The sequence below is a fragment of the Diadema antillarum genome, unplaced genomic scaffold (assembly GCF_040938485.1).
Source record: "Diadema antillarum isolate AM-2024a unplaced genomic scaffold, OU_Dant_1.0 seq00000169_RagTag, whole genome shotgun sequence".
Lineage (NCBI taxonomy): Eukaryota > Metazoa > Echinodermata > Echinoidea > Diadematoida > Diadematidae > Diadema > Diadema antillarum.
Window position 1 is genome coordinate 1,164,745 of NW_027271238.1, and position 18,644 is coordinate 1,183,388.

Sequence of the window (18,644 nt, forward strand, 5' to 3'; positions counted from 1 at the left end):
GCAGCTTTGGCCATTCTGAGATTGATGTGATGGCTTCATGATAAGGGCCCATGGTCTGTCAAAGGTTATGAGAAAACAAGCACTTCTTTTTTATTCTGATGTGCCATAGATCTATGACATGCAAACACCACAATGTACATCTGATAAACTCTCATTACAGAAATACATGAGCCGTTTCTTTCAAAAAGAAAAGGAAAGTGAACAGCCTTTTGACGTAAAGAAGAAAAGCAGGCCACTCCTCTATCCCTATACGGACTAAAATGTGTTATTAGTCTCTCAGAATTGCTTGTTAGTTTTGCACAGTCTGTCTATTGTGTAAAGGCATGCATATCTTCATCTACATGTATGCCCCCTGTCAAGCTGAGGATCGAAAAGAACATACTTCAAGCACACAGAAATGTCACAAATGAAGCAGCCAAGTAAATGCCCCAATTGGCAGCCCATAAAATAAAAGAAGCTACAAAATCCATTGTCTTACGCCGTGTGTGTTCGAGTGTGACCATTATTTCGGCACACATAACAGACAGTGACATGCAAGTAGTAATAAACTATACCAAGTTTCATCTGACTGTCTCTACATGTGTATTACTTACTCCCTTTCAACCAACACTGTTTTACACATAAACTCTGCCAAATAATTCTTACAGAGAAAAGTACTGTAATGGAGACCACAGAAAAACAAGAGCAGTCCCTTCTCAAAATACATCCTGCTTTGGCAGGGAAATTGTGACCATAATGTAGTAAAAGACAGTTTTTTCTTTTTGTGCTGGATGGAACAAGACCAGAGATTTGCCCTATTATTATGCAATCCCTGACAGGCTTGCATGAAGCAAATACGAAAGAAAGAAAGAAAAATAAAACACATTCTCTCTGCTCGTCGAGTTCCGTTCCTGGTTGGTCTTTTTCGGCTGAAGGCAAGGTCAGTGGTCTAATCCAAGGGCGGGGCTGGGGGTGCTGGGCCGGGGTCCTGCAGGAGAGTACAACAGAGACTGGAGACTTTGACCTTGGACTTTTATAATTCAACGTGGCAATTGTCGAAGCGATCAAATGCTTGTGAACAACAACTGCTGTAGGATTCTAACTCCGGAGGTTTTTTAAGGTGACCACAGTAGAAGCAGTCAGGACATACATCACAATGATATATCGAGTCAACACCAAACATGTACTGTACTACAGTGCACTCCCATTATAACGAACAAGGTCATAACAAATTCTCGTCACAACAAAGTAAAAATGCAAGTCCCAAAATTACCATCTAGAAATGCTTATGTACTTTACTGTTTGGCTACAATGAAATTTCGATATAATGAAAGAAAACTGACAGTCCCGAGGCCTTCGTTATCATGGGAGTCGTCTCTGGTACTTTTCAATTTAGTGCTGTTTACTGTGAGACATAAAGTAAACTACATCAGATGGGAAGTTATCCCACACGGTCTGACAGCAGTATGAAAACACAGATTGTGATCGATATCAAACCCAAACACAGTGAGAATCTTAACATCTGCTGCCCAACCTCTGATAAATACAAACTGGCAGGAGAGCTAGTCTCCCTCCCAGACTTTAACAGCTGCTTTTGCAGGCTGGCACAAACATTATCACTCATCACTGCCACAGGAATGACCCATCCATGTACACATGTATTCTTCTGATTTCAACAAACATTAACAAACCTTCACCCAAAACCCAATCAAGAGTGCCTATAAAAAGAAGAAAAGTGTATTTGTGTTTTTTTTTCCAAGGGGTAACTTTTTATGGATAAAAGTAAAAGTTCTTTTTTTTTTTATGACAGATAGTTTGTCACTCCATGAAGTGCTAGCTGTACTCCATTAAAAGTTAGATATCAAAAGAGCTCTGATTAATGAAAACCACAAATCCCCAATCTGACACCTGTTTTCAGGTGGTGGGTGGGTGAATGGTGTGAAAAGAAAATGATCATCTCGCTGACGTAAAGTACTTTATGAACACTTGGGAGTACCTGATTTAGCGGCCTTGGTTTCTCATCCCCTTCGGTCCTATTGCGGCCAGGCCTCATGAGGAACAGAACTAGGGCAAGGACCAGCCAGCCCATCATGAAGAGGAACATGGTGTAGTCCCCATCTTGTTGAGGCTGTGGACCTGGAACTGAATTCGAAGAAGATGACAAAAGCAAAGGAAAAAAGGACATTCATTTTTCTGTGTTAGACAAATATTATAGCCAATAATGTATTAAAAAACATTTATATTGGTGAGGATTTAACATTTGTGAATTTCAAAAATCTATCTTTTTTTTAAGATGACATTTTCCAAATAGTACACTAATTCATGAAATGATGTCACAAAGCAATTGTGACATCACAAAGCACATGAGATATTGCATGCTGCTTCACACTGTCACTTTGTGAAATGTCACAAAGCAATTGTGAAATCGCGCCCTGCTTCGTAAGGTCACTGTAGGATCCCTCCACAAAATCACATCCACCACACAACTTCTTGCCTCATTTCCCCCCTTCGTTTGTTAAAATTGATCCAAAATACACATGTATGAAACAGTATATACTTTGCCAGATTTTGAGTTTCTGGTTAAAACTACAGGCTTTGGAGCCTCCAACAGTACTATTTTACACTCACCTCCACCCATAGTTTAACCAGAAACTCTCAAAGGCAAAGTATATTTGTATACTATCCATACTTATCAGTGTTCTCATAAAGCTGAGTTGAAAATTCCCTTTCACTTGAGCTCTTTTTGTCAATCAAAGTTGTGATTCAGCATCTGAATCAGTTGCAGTATTTTTAAAAGCCTCTTGAATGTGAGATTCATAATGAACTTTTCATATTGGCAACACACTTAGAAACTGTTGTTCCTGTCTCTCTCACACTGGAAATCTTTCCAAATTTCTGAACTTTGCGCAGATGCAACCTAATTTTAACATAATCCATCTCCAAATAAGTCTTTATCCCATATCAAACATCTGTAATGAAATTCAGAGGCCGCAACTTACTGATGACAAAAATAAAATCTGCAGCAAAGTTAATGAGTGAACAGCTTTAAATCGTGGAAGCTGATTGGATGCTGCTTGTTATCAAGTACAAGCAAGAATTGTGTGTTACCAATCTCTTTCTCTGTGTCTGTGTGTATGTCTGTCATACCTCCCCTCCCTTTCATCTGTATGTTTGTAGTTTACATATATTTCAAAAGCATCAAGGTCACCTTCATACATTGTACATGTACCAACATATTTCACACTTACATTGCAGGTCACACTGTGAGTCACTACAAGAATTCTGTTCCCTGAGCTGTGTGAAGACGAGAGAAACGAAAAGAAAAAATGATTAACACTGATCAGGCAAAAGCAATATTAAAGACAAGGGCAATATTTTCTCATCACTGTCAACTGTCTATTTACAATCACCCTACATTCATCACTCCTTTCACAGATTAAAGTAAAGAATATTGCTACAATTACCATCACCCAGTACATAATGAAGATACAAGCAAAACCTCAATAAACATTTCATATTAACTGTGTATAATATGTTTGTACCAAATCAACATTCCATTTCAAAGCATATGAATAAATAGATCTGAGGTGTATAGTATCATGGTACGACAGCACAGCTAGATGACAGCTGCAATGTACAGTACTTAGGAAATCAGTCCACATTACAAGTGAAAAAAATATTTTACCACATTGAACCCAGTTTAAAATTTACACATCGAGCTGTGACTACACAATTTGTACCTGGATTGAGTCAGATCAATATGAGGTCATGTATTTTTTCTTTAAATGATCTGAATGTTTGGAACTTAGGAGAGCATTGGTCCATCAGGTCCAAATAACATTTCTGTCATCCTTTATCTTCAAAAAAAATTCGGCAATACCATTTTTGTAAGGGTTTTACCCATTTTTATTGACTATACTTTTATGTCTTGATCTTGATATCCAAATAAACACTTTATATTGTAGGTCTTTTCAGTAAAATTGTGTTTGCATCATGATTTGTATGACAACATAAGATTTGACAGAATTCCATCACATAAAACTGTCTAACTTGTCTCAAGCTTGGACAGTCTTTGAATTTGAAATAAACTGAACCATGTTATATCCATAAAACTGCTGCTGAACAGTTAAACCTTCTGTCTGCACAATATAAAACTTTTTTTTTTTTATCGCAGGTATCCATGTCAAATGTTTATTGACCTTGGCAAACAGAATAATGATAATAATACAGTTCTCTTTCAGAATTTTGTGACCTCTGCACTGAGCCAGATTTACTTGAAAATCCAAGACATTAAAACATACTGTGTACAAAATGTACATAGTTTGCAAACTGTGTATTCACCACAACTCTGAGTTCTGGCCTGTTTATTAATAGTACACAAATTTGTGGCGCTTCCTATTAGTACATTAACATCTGCCATTTCATTTTGTGTTATGATTTTAGTGATAGCTGAGTGTTGGTTATTAATATTACTGTCATGCTGTGATCAGCAGCTCCACAGAATTGTACAGTTCACAATTGGCCATTTTACAGATGTATAATTTATAACTTAGATTTCATATTTCATTTATAAACCATCAATGACATACAGCCTTTGTAGGCACAATTGTGATAACATGCTCCAGAATACAACCTTTTGCACTTCTGCTCCAAAAAAAAAAATAAAAAAATAAAAAAATAATAATATTTTTACGATGATCTCCTACATTGTATCTGTCACCACCAACTGTTCTTGTCACTTTGGAGTTTGCTGTTACCACGTATTAACCACAGCTCCTACAATTATATTTTGAAATTATTTCTACTTGCAAAATATGTTTCTTTCTAACTGTATCTCACAATGACACATGAAGCTTGATTGAACTTAGAACTACAAATGAATGCAGTTCTTGAATTGAGTACTGGTATTCCCATTGGCAGACAGAACAAGCACAGCTATATACCGATGTCCCCCCCCCCCCCCCAAAAAAAAAAAAAAAAAAAAAAAGATTACAACAGGACCCTCCACAATGATAACTTTAAAAATAGTGAATCAATCCAAATACAATTTCAGGGTATGAAACTATAACTTATTACCCACATCTTTAAGAAAACCCCATCCGATTTGCTTCAGTGGTAAAAGAGAAATGAAGAGTTTTGCAGAGCATGTCAGGAATCCCTTCCCTCCAAGTTCCGTCCACTGTGTTCACACATTATACAGTTCCAAGAACATCTATGAGCTAAATTTGGAGAAATCAGGCCCATGTCATGCTTTACAATGATCCTTATTTCTCTGTGACCGCTTACCAAATTGAATGGGGTTTTCTGCAAAATAAAGCTAAGATCTTATATTCTAAGACCCTGAAGTAGCATTTAGACAGTTTGATCATATTGGAAATTACATCACTGCGAAATCCGATTGTAATTCTTTTGGGGGGACATACTGTACAATACAAGTGGGTAAACTTTTTTTTTAAAAAACCTAATCTCACAATCATACATGTACATGTATGAGGCTTCATTAAATTTTTACATATGCATACACCTATAAAACTGAGTCCTTGAATTGGATTTTGGACTCGGACCTTGATCTTGAATCCAAGTACATATCCACACCTTTCTTTTAACATGCCTACACGGTTCCACACGTTCCCCAACACGTGGGATTTGTAAACATTCTGTATTGAGTACAATGTACATGTCAGTTGATTTCTGTAAACTGTACAACTGTACAGATTTTGTATTTTTGCTTGGGCATCGTATATCCCAGTGCTTGGTTTTGTTTTGTTCCATTGTTGTAGTTTTGTTTTGTTTTGCTCATTTGTTTGTTTGTTTGTTTTGTTTTGTTTGGTTTTGTTTTGTTTTTTGTGTGTTTTTTTTTGGGGGGGGGGGTTCATGTATTTTTTATTTTTTTAATGATCATGAACATACAAGGTTTGTACGTGTCCACGATTGTATGTTACACTTTTATGGAGAGCTCAATGGTATCATTTCAACACATGACCTTTCTGTAAAGTTGTAGCTTCAGAGCTGGTAGCCCACTTTTGAATATCATTTATCACATACATGTACACTGTATTAAAGCTTACCTCAAATCATCTCATCTCACCTTTTGATCTCACCTTTTGACCTCACTACAAAAATGGATTTAAATGGTATGTGCTGTAGTAGAGGACATGTACTTGAGGTTTTTTTTTTTTTTTTAAACCAAGACGCCTCATTTTTTTGTCTCAAGTTGTGGTTGATATGAAAAAGAGAAAACTATGACACAGACATACCAGATACACGTTAACCCAAAGACAATTCCAATGCCAACGTCTCCTCATCTGCTACATGGTGGAAACGCGTGGTAATACTAAACACAATGTAGGCCTACTGTGCTTGGTGGCAATTTATTTTTAAAGGAATGGTACAGTATCAGTTAAGATGGGGTTACAGGTTTCCAATTCTTTTTATGATTTTTTTTTTTTTAGATAATGAGAACCTACCTGTATTATAAAATATGACAGGTCATTTCATGATAAAGAGAAATTCATAGTTTATTTGATGAAAATTGGTTTTGAAATGGCTGAGATATCCAAAACAGAGCAATCCTAATTAAAGGTGGGAACAGCCTTTTATTAGGATCGCTTTGTTTACTTTGTGTTTTTGAAATTTCCGCCATATCATAACTAAATTTCATCAAATGAGCTGAGAATTTCTCTTAGAATTACAAGCTCTTTGACATTTAGTAAAGTGATTACTATCATATCTTGCAAAAAGTTAAAGGCTGAATCACCTCAACCAATACTATACCATCCTTTTAATAGTTGCCTTCTTTTTTCCAAATATTTTTTCCGGTTGGAAGCAACAACGGAAACTCATCATCTTGTAGCTTATGGCTTTATATATTCTAACACATACGTATTCAAATGAAACTACTGCATTCCACTGAAAAAAAAAGAAGAAAGATCAAATTAGGATAAATCATTGGGATAAGAATGCATGCAATATTTATAATACAGTAGAGGCAATACACCTACACGTACATGTGTCGCTTCTAGTGCATGGCCTCCATGTACATCACTGCACCAGTAGGAGTGGATTATCTCATTGAGAGTGTGCAGAGAGCCCATACATTATGTACCATGTTCATGCATCATGTTGATTAAAAAATGACAGCTCTACGATCCGCTCTCAATTATTGCAATGCCACAGACCCCATATTGAATTGCAAATTGCTATCAATGCAGTCACTGAAGATACTACAAGCATAGTAGCATGCCTAGTACTATTTTGTGTATGTAGCCATGTCGTAAAGTACTTGGTAACACACCTACAGTGCTGTACTGTACACGGTGGAAAGTTCTATTATGTGCTATGAGAACAGTGCAGACTCACAACCACCGGCCATCATGATAAGATACTTTTCCCACTTGCACATATTGTAACAGAACAATTTGTTGTGAGGGCATTGAGCAAGGACCCCATATCTTGTTGGAACCTGTAATTGTCCAATCATTATACTTGACAACATATATGAACAAACAAATAAACAAATAAGAGTTTTTGCTGCCCCAAGGCAACAACAAGTGGATTTGTGCACACTCGCGTACCAGTACAACTGTAAACAAGTTTGATAATATATCAGCAATGCAAATGTATCGTATCAAGCATCATTATCATCAAGCACATACCAGGTACACATATTTAATGTCTGCAACTGAATTGAGAAATGTCTTTTGAAACAACTACACACTTTTGCTCTGCAAAGTGTAAAGACCTAATAAAATGGTTTAGGCATTTTTTTCTCAATGATGTAATAATATTAAATGTTAAATTCTAAGTAATTCTATGGTTGTGCGGGTTTTTTTACAGTTCTGAATTTTGTTCTATATTTGTTAACATGATGGATGCAATTTCCTCGGTTTTGGAAAACTTTCTATACTTTCGCCGCATGCGGCGCACTATCACTTCTAAATTGTGATGACGTCTAAGAACGGAGTCGTTCACGACCGGGACCAGTCTAGCCGTAGCCAGCGAGCTGGCAAGGCTATGCTAGCGCAGCGCAGCGGCTAGCGACAGCCGGCCGGCGGCTGCACTGGCTAGCGCTGGTGGGGGAGCGAGCTAGCGAGCGCATAGCAGGTGCTGCGCTGCACTATTGTCAATGGCTAAGCCTTTAGATAAAAGAATATTTAATGAACTGTATCGGATTTAATACTGCCAATAATACAGATTACAACTGTGGTACGCTTGGATATCCATTATTTTCGGCAAACTCGTGAAATAGGCCCCACTACTGCGTGTCTGTACTAATAGTAATACAGTACTACGGCGACTCGCCCGTTTCAGCCCCACCGTGTGGCGTTCATCTCGGTAGGTAAGCATGGCGGTGGGGCTGCCTTCCACTGTCAATACTCGTGAATGCGGCGAAAATGACTTCATAATATGGCCCTCGACTAATTTAACAGCCAATTTAACCATAAATACAACCCTACCTAACCCTAAACCCTATGAGGACCTACCCTTGCTTGCTATAAACGCACGGGTACGGTGCACGCGCACTGCGGTGGGGCCTATTTCACGATAGCCCCACCACCACTGCGTGTCTGTACTAATACTACGGCGACTCGCCTGCTTTATAGACCTAGACCTACTCGTGAATCCAGCCCCATCGTGGCATTCATCGGTAGATTAAAGCACGGCGTTTGGGCTTCCTTCCACAGTATGATTTTTAGCATAAAACAAAAACTACTCGACCAAAATTGACGATCATTCTTGGTATCGTTTTTCTTAGAAAATGGCGCATCTAAATTACTGATAACAAATATTGCAGAAACTGACTATGGGAAACTGGTTAGGCCCTTTTTTTCCCTTTTTTTTGAGCCACGACCCACCCTGTAACAACATATCCCCCTAACCATTAGGCGTTTAATAGAGTGTAGCCTCTGTAACTACCAAAGATTCTGCTATTACTACTTACTAGTCTACTAGACCTAGTGCCGTAGTGGTAATAGTACTACTACTAGCAGTAGTACTAGGAGACTACTACTACTAGTAGACTGCTACTAGATCTACTACTAGACTACTACTAGCAGTTTAACTTGTAAGCGCCGGTCGACGGGCCAGGCCACGATCGGGACGCTCCCGCTTGCTTGCTGCGGCCGGAGTAGCCGCTCACTTTGTGAGCGAGCTGGGCCTGTTCTTCTAATCTACTTACTAGACAAACAGTTACAACTTACAATGTCAATCATGTAGAATACAGTATATCCTTTCTAACGTTAAACTATATGGGGGCATACCAGACATACCACTCTGTATTTCCCAGGCGATCGTTTCCGTGAGGTCTACGGGCTTGGTGCCATGTTCATACGCTCTTGCACTGGCAGCGGGGGAGATGCAGCCCCACGATAACGTTCTGGTTCATCGGCTGCCTCTCCCTCCCCATCTTCCCCTTCAACTTCATGTGCCTCCTCTTCTTCTCCGCTATCGTCAGAGCTGCAGTCTTCATCATCATCATCAATGTCGAAGTTTACCCATATAGGGGAAGACATTATGCTCGAGGTACCAGGTATCTGTGCAAGCTAACTTAGTGATAATGTACGTGGTAATAATGCGTACATGTCGACAGTCAGTGGGTCGGCCGGGCGGGAGCGCACATCCCGCGGGGCCCGGGCCTGGCCGGGCTAGCTATCGTGTACGCGCGTGTACCAAGCTAGTAATCTGAGTGCTTGTGCTGAGCGGCGTCTGCTAACTGAGCACAACTCCGTGCTTATACGTCATCAATCGGTTCAGGGGTGTTGGTCACGTGACTATCTTTTTCGGAAAAGCTGCAACGGGGTCCTCCAAAAATGTGATATTTGGGGGAGTTTCTAGAAGCGATAGAAACCGGAACGACACTGACAACATATTTACATTGATAATCATGACATATATTTTACATTTCTTTTGCATATTAAAACATTTTGCAAGCATTTTATTAGGTCTTTAAAAGATAATGAAGTAAATGTAAACGTATGTCTTATGATAGCACATTAAAACTCATTCTGTAAGTTTATGTGCTCTGAAGAAAAAACAAACAACTTGTAACTGACAATGGGCTAACATTGTTTTGATCGTTGTTACTATACATGTAAGGTAAAGATGGGCACAGTTTGTAGGAAAGGCTTCAAGTTTGCAGCGAAGTTCCACATCCAAGAGAGGTCTGAATGCAGCTAGACTATCATGACAGGCTTGAGAAGTGTACAATTGATGTGGTGAAGAGGGCTTTACTTCGTTCGCGTCAGGTGGTCGCGTTACCCAACCTTTTGTGAATAACATGCCCTAATATACGAAGGGTCGGGTAAGGTGGGGTAAAATAATCACAATTTAATACAGAAAGTCCTTGACATAAGGCTGATCGTGTAACCCAACCGTATGTAAAAAAGTGTCATTCAAGTGACGAAGTATTGGGTGAATCAGGGACGGCAAATCCAGTGAATAAATCAAAGCAAAAGACATCAAACAAGCCACAAAAATACAAAATGGCAATAGCAAATAAAATAGTATAAAATATCCACAGAAACATAATCTTATGGCTACATAAAACAATGTTATCGCAATACACGATGGAGAAAATGATGCACAAATTAATATAGAAAAGCTTTAGTGTACATACGTATAGGCCCTACACAGTGTACTTCCGATCAAAACAGCAAATCTATTTGAATCTTTATTTCCGAGGGGGGAAATTTATTTTTTCCCCTTCTTTTCACTTTCTGTCCATAGAACAGATGATCTTTACTCTCTCTAAACTATTTCACAGTTAGGTTTACAACCGATCATTTAAAACTACAACAAAAGTCAACATCGCACTAATGAGAACAGCTTACACAGGGTATCGTATGTTCATGTGCACCTACACTGTATAATAACCACAAATGTCAAACCTAGATCTTAAAATCTTTCTGTTCTAGCAGGCCAAATTCTTTTCACCTTCTTTTCACAAAATGTAGATGACTAGCTGTTTATAACACAAGTAATCTGAAGCCTGATTTCTTGCCTTCTCTGCTCAACTAGAGATGTGGTTTTAACTTTCAAACTCAATACATATTTGGTATCCTGTTGCCTCTTCCATGTTTTGTGATACTGTACTTCCTGCTGTGTAACCATTATCCATTTCGATTTGGTACAGTATCTCAGATAGCATCTACAGAACGTCAAGAAATTTAGACTTGACAGGCTGTCTCCCAAGTGAAGATGACAAATTTCTTGAGAGTTGTTACTGCTGAAGGCTCTCTATAAGACGATACTTTTAACAATTTAATTATGATTCAAGCTGAATCTTTTTATGAAACATTGTAATTTCCAATCATTTATGCAGGGATGCCAAGTTCAAAAAAAATGTATGAGTGAGACTTTCATGACTCGGCATCTCGGCATGCGAATGTGCGCGCGAGCGAGGGTGTGGGAGGGGTTTTTCCCCCCTGTGGCCTCCCATGGTTGGGAGCTTTTTCAATTTTTAGCTCTTGTCTGTAATGGTGCGATCAGGTGCAGTTACTTATTTTGAAAGACAAAAGGGAAATATACCTTCAATTGCAACTATCACTTAAATCTTTTGAGCTATGCTCATTATTATAGGCCCAAGTTGGAGACTTCGCCTGATGCGTGAGAAAAATGGGTGTCATGCGTGAGATCGTGAGATGGCCCCTAAATGCTTGAGTCTCATGCAGAATGCGTGAGACTTGGTAGCTCTGTTTATGATATATAGTCAATTACATATTATTGCTTAATCTACAAAAGTAATGTACTGTGTATGACATACATTTGATGGAAAAACTGACAATACAGAGTTGTTGTTTTTTTTTCTGAAAGTGCAACCTGGCATTGTTTTAGAACATGTAAGGGTCCCAACTTCTGCATCTTGCTGTAACAATACTTCATGTCTGTGTGTCCCTGCCTTACATTGTATCCTACGCATCATTTTGGGTGCAGTCAAAGTAAATTCTCCTTTCTGCCAGCATCTGCACCTGTAATGTTTGTTTGTTTGTTGTTGTTGTTTTTACTTTGTAACACTGTCTGTTCTAGCTTTCTCTCTGATTGATGTACACAGTATTCATACATATTATAATTCAATAGACACCTAAATTGATTACATTTGGGAGTATGGAATGTGTGCCAAACATGTGTCTTTACTTTGTGTGTGAGTATAAAGCTTGGTTCAATGAGCATGTGCATGATAAAGCAAAGAACAAAATTCTGTGGAATGGGACAGAAAGATCAGAGATCTGACAACTCAAGAGAATACCATTGATCTATATAAAAGTCCATATCCATCTGAAGAATTCAAACCCTTTTACATGGATGTTATGTGATCTTATCCATACCTTACATGTAAAGAAATGGAAAGTCTCTATTGATCCTGATTACAGCATTTTAGGCATCTTGGGGTAAAGAATATCAACTTGTCGAGTGCAGTTATGACTTACCTAAGTCCACAAACAAAACAAAAAAAATCTACATCCATGCCATGCCTTAATTCTTGTAGTGTCCTGACGAATGAAACACTACACACCACATCAGCTACAAAAAAAAAAAATGTATGATACTGCACATATCAGCTGTGACAAATGACTTAATTGTAATAATACTGACAAAAAGATCTAACAAAAAAAGACAACAACTAAACCAAACCAACACTTGTATAGAATATTGTAGACAAATAGCTGACTTACCATATTTATTAACCTCCTCATGGCATTCTCATGTGACCATATACACTCACACGGGTCATAACCTCCTTCTGCCATGTTGATTCTAGATGCTGCGGTACAGGAAGGGAATAAAAAACAAACAAACAATGACACAAACTATTTTCAACAATGCCTGAAACGTATTTAAAAAGTCACTTTGAAATAACTTGCATTATAGTTGGTGCACATATGCTGTAGAAAATGAAAGACTTTATAATCACCTCTTCAATTTCAGTGACCAATTTCGTTGATAAAGTCAGATGTGAATGTGTAATGGCAACAGAAAAATAGGGAAGGAAGAAGGCTGTACAATACAGCACACCTACAATTTGTAAATTCTGCCAAGTAACATACAACTGTATTAAATAAAAGGCCATAAACACTTTTTTTTTTTTCAAACAAGCTAATGACAAGGAAGAAATGCAGTTTGACCTACACAGGTCACACTGTGACATGCAACATACAGTATTGTGTCCTGAATGAATACACTATCATCTTCACAACTACAGCTGTATGAAGGAAAACTAGACCCAAAGGATATTGTTTTGATAACGCAAGGCAAAAATAGCAATACACTTGTAGCTTCATGGAATTTCAAGCACAATAATCAAACAAAATTTCAGTGGAAGGGAAATACACATGTACAGAGGTACTACAAGTACGTACAATGGTGTACAGGCACTCATGCTGAAGCAACAAGTCCAAACTTAAATTGATACCAGATGGCTCAAAATATTAAAGTGGCACTGCACAACATGTGACAATAAGATTAGAGTACAAGACTGGGTATTGCACGGCAAAAAGATGTGTTGTAACAGATGTACAGTATGCCATGTGACATCCTCTGCATTTATAGTGAATAACATCGCAAAGTTCTGCTGATCTTCAATTTTTAAACACAAATGCCAGAAAAAGGAACCAGCACTTGGGATTCCAACCTGTCATCTCTGTACATGTACAGCAACTGCTTTCCGGACAGCGTCACTATCACCAGGCTATCCCTGCATGGTTGCCAGCAGTGACACAATGAACTGGGAGAAAACCAAATAACAAGAATATATTCTTGTTTGTAGGTTGTGTGTGTGTGTGTTTTTTTTTTTTTTCCGTTTTAAGAGTTATGCTTAATTTGATATATTTTTGTATATATAGCGTGTGCTCTGCAATAAAAGAAGGAAGTTATGTTTACATAAAAAAAAAGTGGTTTAGCAGCACAATTTCTTGTGTGCGTGTGTAATAAGGCACATTTGGATTGGCTTGATTAGGTTCCAGATAGCTTTTTCTGAGAGTAATGCAGAATTTCATGTCATTTCTCTTCTATAAACATGGTATGATTTGGAAAAAAAAACCCCAAAATATTGTACTGTATGTTGGACAAATGATTCATGCTCAGCACAAGAAAGAAGAATACAGCTGCTTTTGTTGTTGTTGGTAATATCAATTTCATTGTCAATATGGATTTGGTATTGAATGAAACTCAAATAAAGACTATCATAAAACAAAAAGTGTGTGTGTGTGTGTGTGTGTGTGTGTGTGTGTGTGTGTGTGTGTGTGTGTTTGTGTGTGGGTGTCTTGGGTGGGGTTGGGGGGTTGGTCTGGACATCCACATTGTTTTGAACAAAATGCTTCCCATTGCAGCAAATGCAGAAAATAACAGACAGGGTATCAATATTGTAATACAACATTTGTCATACAACATGTACATTTGTATATGGTGTACGTCATGTTACAAGTATACCGGTAACCTCAATCCATGCAAACAGCTGCACTATAAATCAATGAAGGAAATCACAACAAAAGGCATAATAGGCTGTATCCCTACCCTCCACAACATTTTAATACTAGTATACAACCGAACAGGACTGTGGTGTTGACTGCCATCCTTCACATCTTTTTTTTGCCTTTTCCTCCTGTTCTTCACAGCGCACAAAAGTTAACGGTATGTATTGTACGTTCAGTATGTATACAGCTGTATGTCACAATTTGACATTTACAATGTACAGGCCGATAATACCACAGCCAAAAGTGTGCTTCAGAGGTTGATTAAACATAATGCCAGGTTACCCATGGAGCTACTAACAGTAGCTCCATGGGTTACCATTTTCATTGCCTTCTTTCACTCTGCTTTTATACATGAATACTTACCACACAGCTAAGCACAACAAAGACGCACACACACACACACACACACAAACATTGTACAGCACACATGCACACACATGCGTACCAGTTTACATCTTCCCTCTTTTTCCACACATTAGTTTGATCAGCACTGGTTTGTTGACAATTCCTCATCAATCACTGTACACTGTACTTTACACTGATAAGACAACTATATAGGCCTAATGCTTGCTTTCACAAGATTGAAAAAACAAAAACAAAACCAAAACAGCCTATTTGCTGACCTTTTTACAGTTGATCAAGTCCTACAGTGGTTTACAGATCTCTGTTAGATTTGAGACAGAAACTACAAAGTTGCAATATCTGTCTTCTTTTAAAAACAATAAAAACAAACATGGATAATCTGAGGTTTCCTGTTTATCCTACATTTTTTCCTTATTTTTCTTGATTTTTTTTCTTCCTTTTCTTATTCCTCCTGCTATCCTTCACTTCTTCCTTCTCCCCACTTCATGTATTGATAATTTTATACAGAATACAAAGTTCTGTAATTCCTCTTAAATCTGGTGTGACTAAACTTTAAAAAAGGTGTTCAATCTACTGACATTGTATTTGTCTGTCCAAGCTCATTTTCAAGAGTTACAGAAGACCTCCGGATGCTTATCAGACTTTAACGTTTGAACATAACTTAGCTATACTGAGTACAGAGCTTCAGAATTTACATAGTGATTGGGATGGGGAATAAAACTGTTTTCAAAATCTGTAACAAATTGCAATGAATGGTGATGACATGGCAGCCTCACCATAAGAACGCATTCATGAGATGTTGAGTCTCAAGGAAGCAAAACAAAAGAAGGCATGTATAGATTTTACACAGTGAACTTGTCATTGAATGTTAAGCAAGTAGTGTGTAATACCATACTGTAATGTCTGATAGTACTACATTTTTGAAATAATATGTGTGAGCCTAATATGTCATCAACACTGTTCAGTGTTATTTGTTTAAGGTTTTTTAGAGTATTGGTTCCTCTGCTCAAGGACCACAATAAATTCCACAAATCTGCACATGGGGCTGTTGATTTATGCATTAAATGCACATGATGTGAAATTATGAAAATTGTCGGGAATGTCCCTCAAATTTAACTTTAAAGGGCCCCTGAAATCCAAATGCATGTTGATTTGTGTTGATTTTAATATGATACCCTCAACATCACTTTTGCGGTAAAACGAATATCTAGAAACATTCCATATATTTTTACTGATTTTTCTTCTATTTTTCTTCAGATTTTTCGGGAACGCCCACAAAAAATTCTTTCACACCAATATTCCTCAGATGACCTCATCTGTCAATCATTGCTAAAGTACTGAAATGTTTAACAAAAGACATTAGAATGCACCTTCCCCTCGACTCAGCATAACTTGCATGTTCCCTCGCCATGTCTTTTGTTAGTCACATTTTATCACAGAAACATGAAAGTTATGCTGAGTTGAGGGGAAGGTGCATTCCAATGTCTTTTGTTACATTTCAGTACTTTAGCAATGATTGACAGATGAGGTCATCTGAGGAATATTGGTTTGGAAGGATTTTTTTTTGTGGGGATTCCCAAGTAATCTGAAGAAAAATAGAAGAAAAAAAAGTTGTTAAAAATATATGGAATGTTTCTAGATATTTGTTTCACCGCAAAAGTGATGTTGAGGGTATCACACAGTGTAAATCAACACATACAGTCTGTATCAACATGCATTTGGATTTCAGGGGCCATTTAACTTTAACTAGGCAAGTTATGTTCCACCTACAATTTTACTAGTAGAATTGTATCATACAATAATTTTTGCTTTCTAGGCAATGGCCTCCTTCAGTGTACTCTACAAATTAGGGTTTTTCTTTCTAGTTTTTAGTGACATACAAAAGTGTACAACAGTGCATCGCATATGTACATATTCACATTGTATTTCTTTTTTACTCTGAGGCATGGAACTCTGTTTTCATGTGGGATTAGAAATGGGAGTACTAAAGGCAACTCCCATTAATATAACAAAGTCCTTGGGATGGGCAGTCTTCTTACAATACATTATATCGGCATTGTGTTAAAGCTGAAACAGTTAGCTATGGTGCCTACATGTATTTGTAAAGATATACACGTAAATGATAGAGGACCTGAATTTTTATTTTGTTACAGCCATGTTCATTAATAAACAGGACTGCACTTTTCACACAACTCCCATTCATAAACACAATGTGCACTATTTCATTGTGTGAAGTCTGAAAGGTTCAGCTTATTCCTTTGAGGATTTTTTTTTTTGCTGAAAAGTCTGGCTAAAGTAGAAGGGGAAACAAATCTGGTGTACTGTGAGGGTGGTGGAACCACGCTCGTCAGCAGAACGAACATCCCAATACATGTTAAAGAAACAGGCTGAAACTTTTGGATTTTTTTTTTTCAAGTTTCATATCCACAATGAAGTAGCCACATACACTGTATTTTGAATCAAAATAGACTGATTAAGTAACTGAGATCTTGGCTAGTCCACCTTGATTTTGGGTTTGGCTACTCTTGTACCCACTGTCTAGTGTAGTGGAATAATGATAATTTTGAACCTTGTCTAATTAGCTTGGACTGGAATTTACCAATGTTCTAGTAGTAGTAACCATCCCTCTCTTCTCTACGGACTCTACATTGTATGAGCTGTATCTGTGTGATTGCACTAGATTCTACTAATGCCAAACTTTTTTTTTCCTTTTAATAGGCTAGGACGATTTTCATACAGTTCTAGATTCATGGAAAACACACTCACACACACAACCCCACCCCCCCCCCCCCACCCCCGGAAACCAAACATCACATTCTATGGCCTGATATGATTTGATTTAGTACGTGATGGCAATGCGAACACATCTAAAAACTGTCTGTAGTACAATTGTAGGTACAGGTAGGGTCTAACGTTAGGCCTAAATGGTCAGTTATGGATGCATGCTTCTACTAGCAGAAAAGGATAAAACATTGGGATGTGTATGTCTACTGGACATCCAGTTAGTTGTAGTTGTACAGTGAGCCGAGTTACCCATAAATAATGATTATGTCACTTGTCTTGTCAGTGGATTTCCGGTGTCTTCACAAGAAATTGTAACGTTTATCCACTCACTAACGTTACATCTTAGGTTAACTACTAAACACGTTAGTAGTTACTCAGCTCAGCTCAGATGAATATGGCCTATTTCTAGCTAACGTTAGAGAGAGAGTCCCTGTCTGTAGTGTAGAGTCTACTTTCGTGAAAATAAATAAATAAATGCAACATCGTTTGTTTTATGGCTAACTGCCTGATCTTGACAGAAAGAATCAACGTTTAGGATGAAAACCCGGCGCTAGGGTAGGCTTACTTTGGCACCATCTCGCCGAAAACCCTACCAACAAAATATTGTGATTTTATACCAGACCCGCAGAGGTGATGCTACCTCCACGGGCCGGGTAAAATGCTCGCCGCGCCGCTTATTTACTGTGATGTGACAGCCAGCCAGCCGGCTTCCGGCAAGGTATTCAGCCCATCGTAGCGCAGACTTGGTTTTGCCTTTAGAGAAAGTCTACATAAAGTTCTTACCAGGTCTTTTTCCGTTTGGACAGCTAAGTTCTTGACTTCATCTAGATAATGACATTTGACAGACAAATTTTAAACGGCGTTTCGCTGTCGTCCAAGACACAATCTCTCAGGTAAACACAACAACGGTGCCGGATAAATATATAAGCAATATGTACCTCCTTCTGCACATAACTAACGTAGGTTCACGACACGGGTACGTTGAAGGTATGTTTAGGTACAGTGTACAGAGAAAGTCGTCGCACAGTACAGTGCACAATGGAATAAAGG

At 38.1% G+C, this 18,644-nt stretch overlaps 1 protein-coding gene across 1 annotated transcript; it reads right to left on the bottom strand.

The window, feature by feature from the left end:
- Positions 1-100: 100 nt before the first annotated feature.
- On the bottom strand, positions 101-18,569 carry LOC139728198 (small integral membrane protein 14-like). The gene is made up of 5 exons (XM_071639160.1): positions 18,378-18,569; positions 12,651-12,739; positions 3,228-3,273; positions 1,976-2,121; positions 101-967 (listed from the first exon to the last, which is right to left on the bottom strand). The coding sequence occupies exons 2-5, from the start codon at positions 12,723-12,725 to the stop codon at positions 929-931; spliced, it is 306 nt and encodes a 101-aa protein (XP_071495261.1). The 5' UTR covers positions 12,726-12,739; positions 18,378-18,569; the 3' UTR covers positions 101-928.
- Positions 18,570-18,644: the final 75 nt, after the last annotated feature.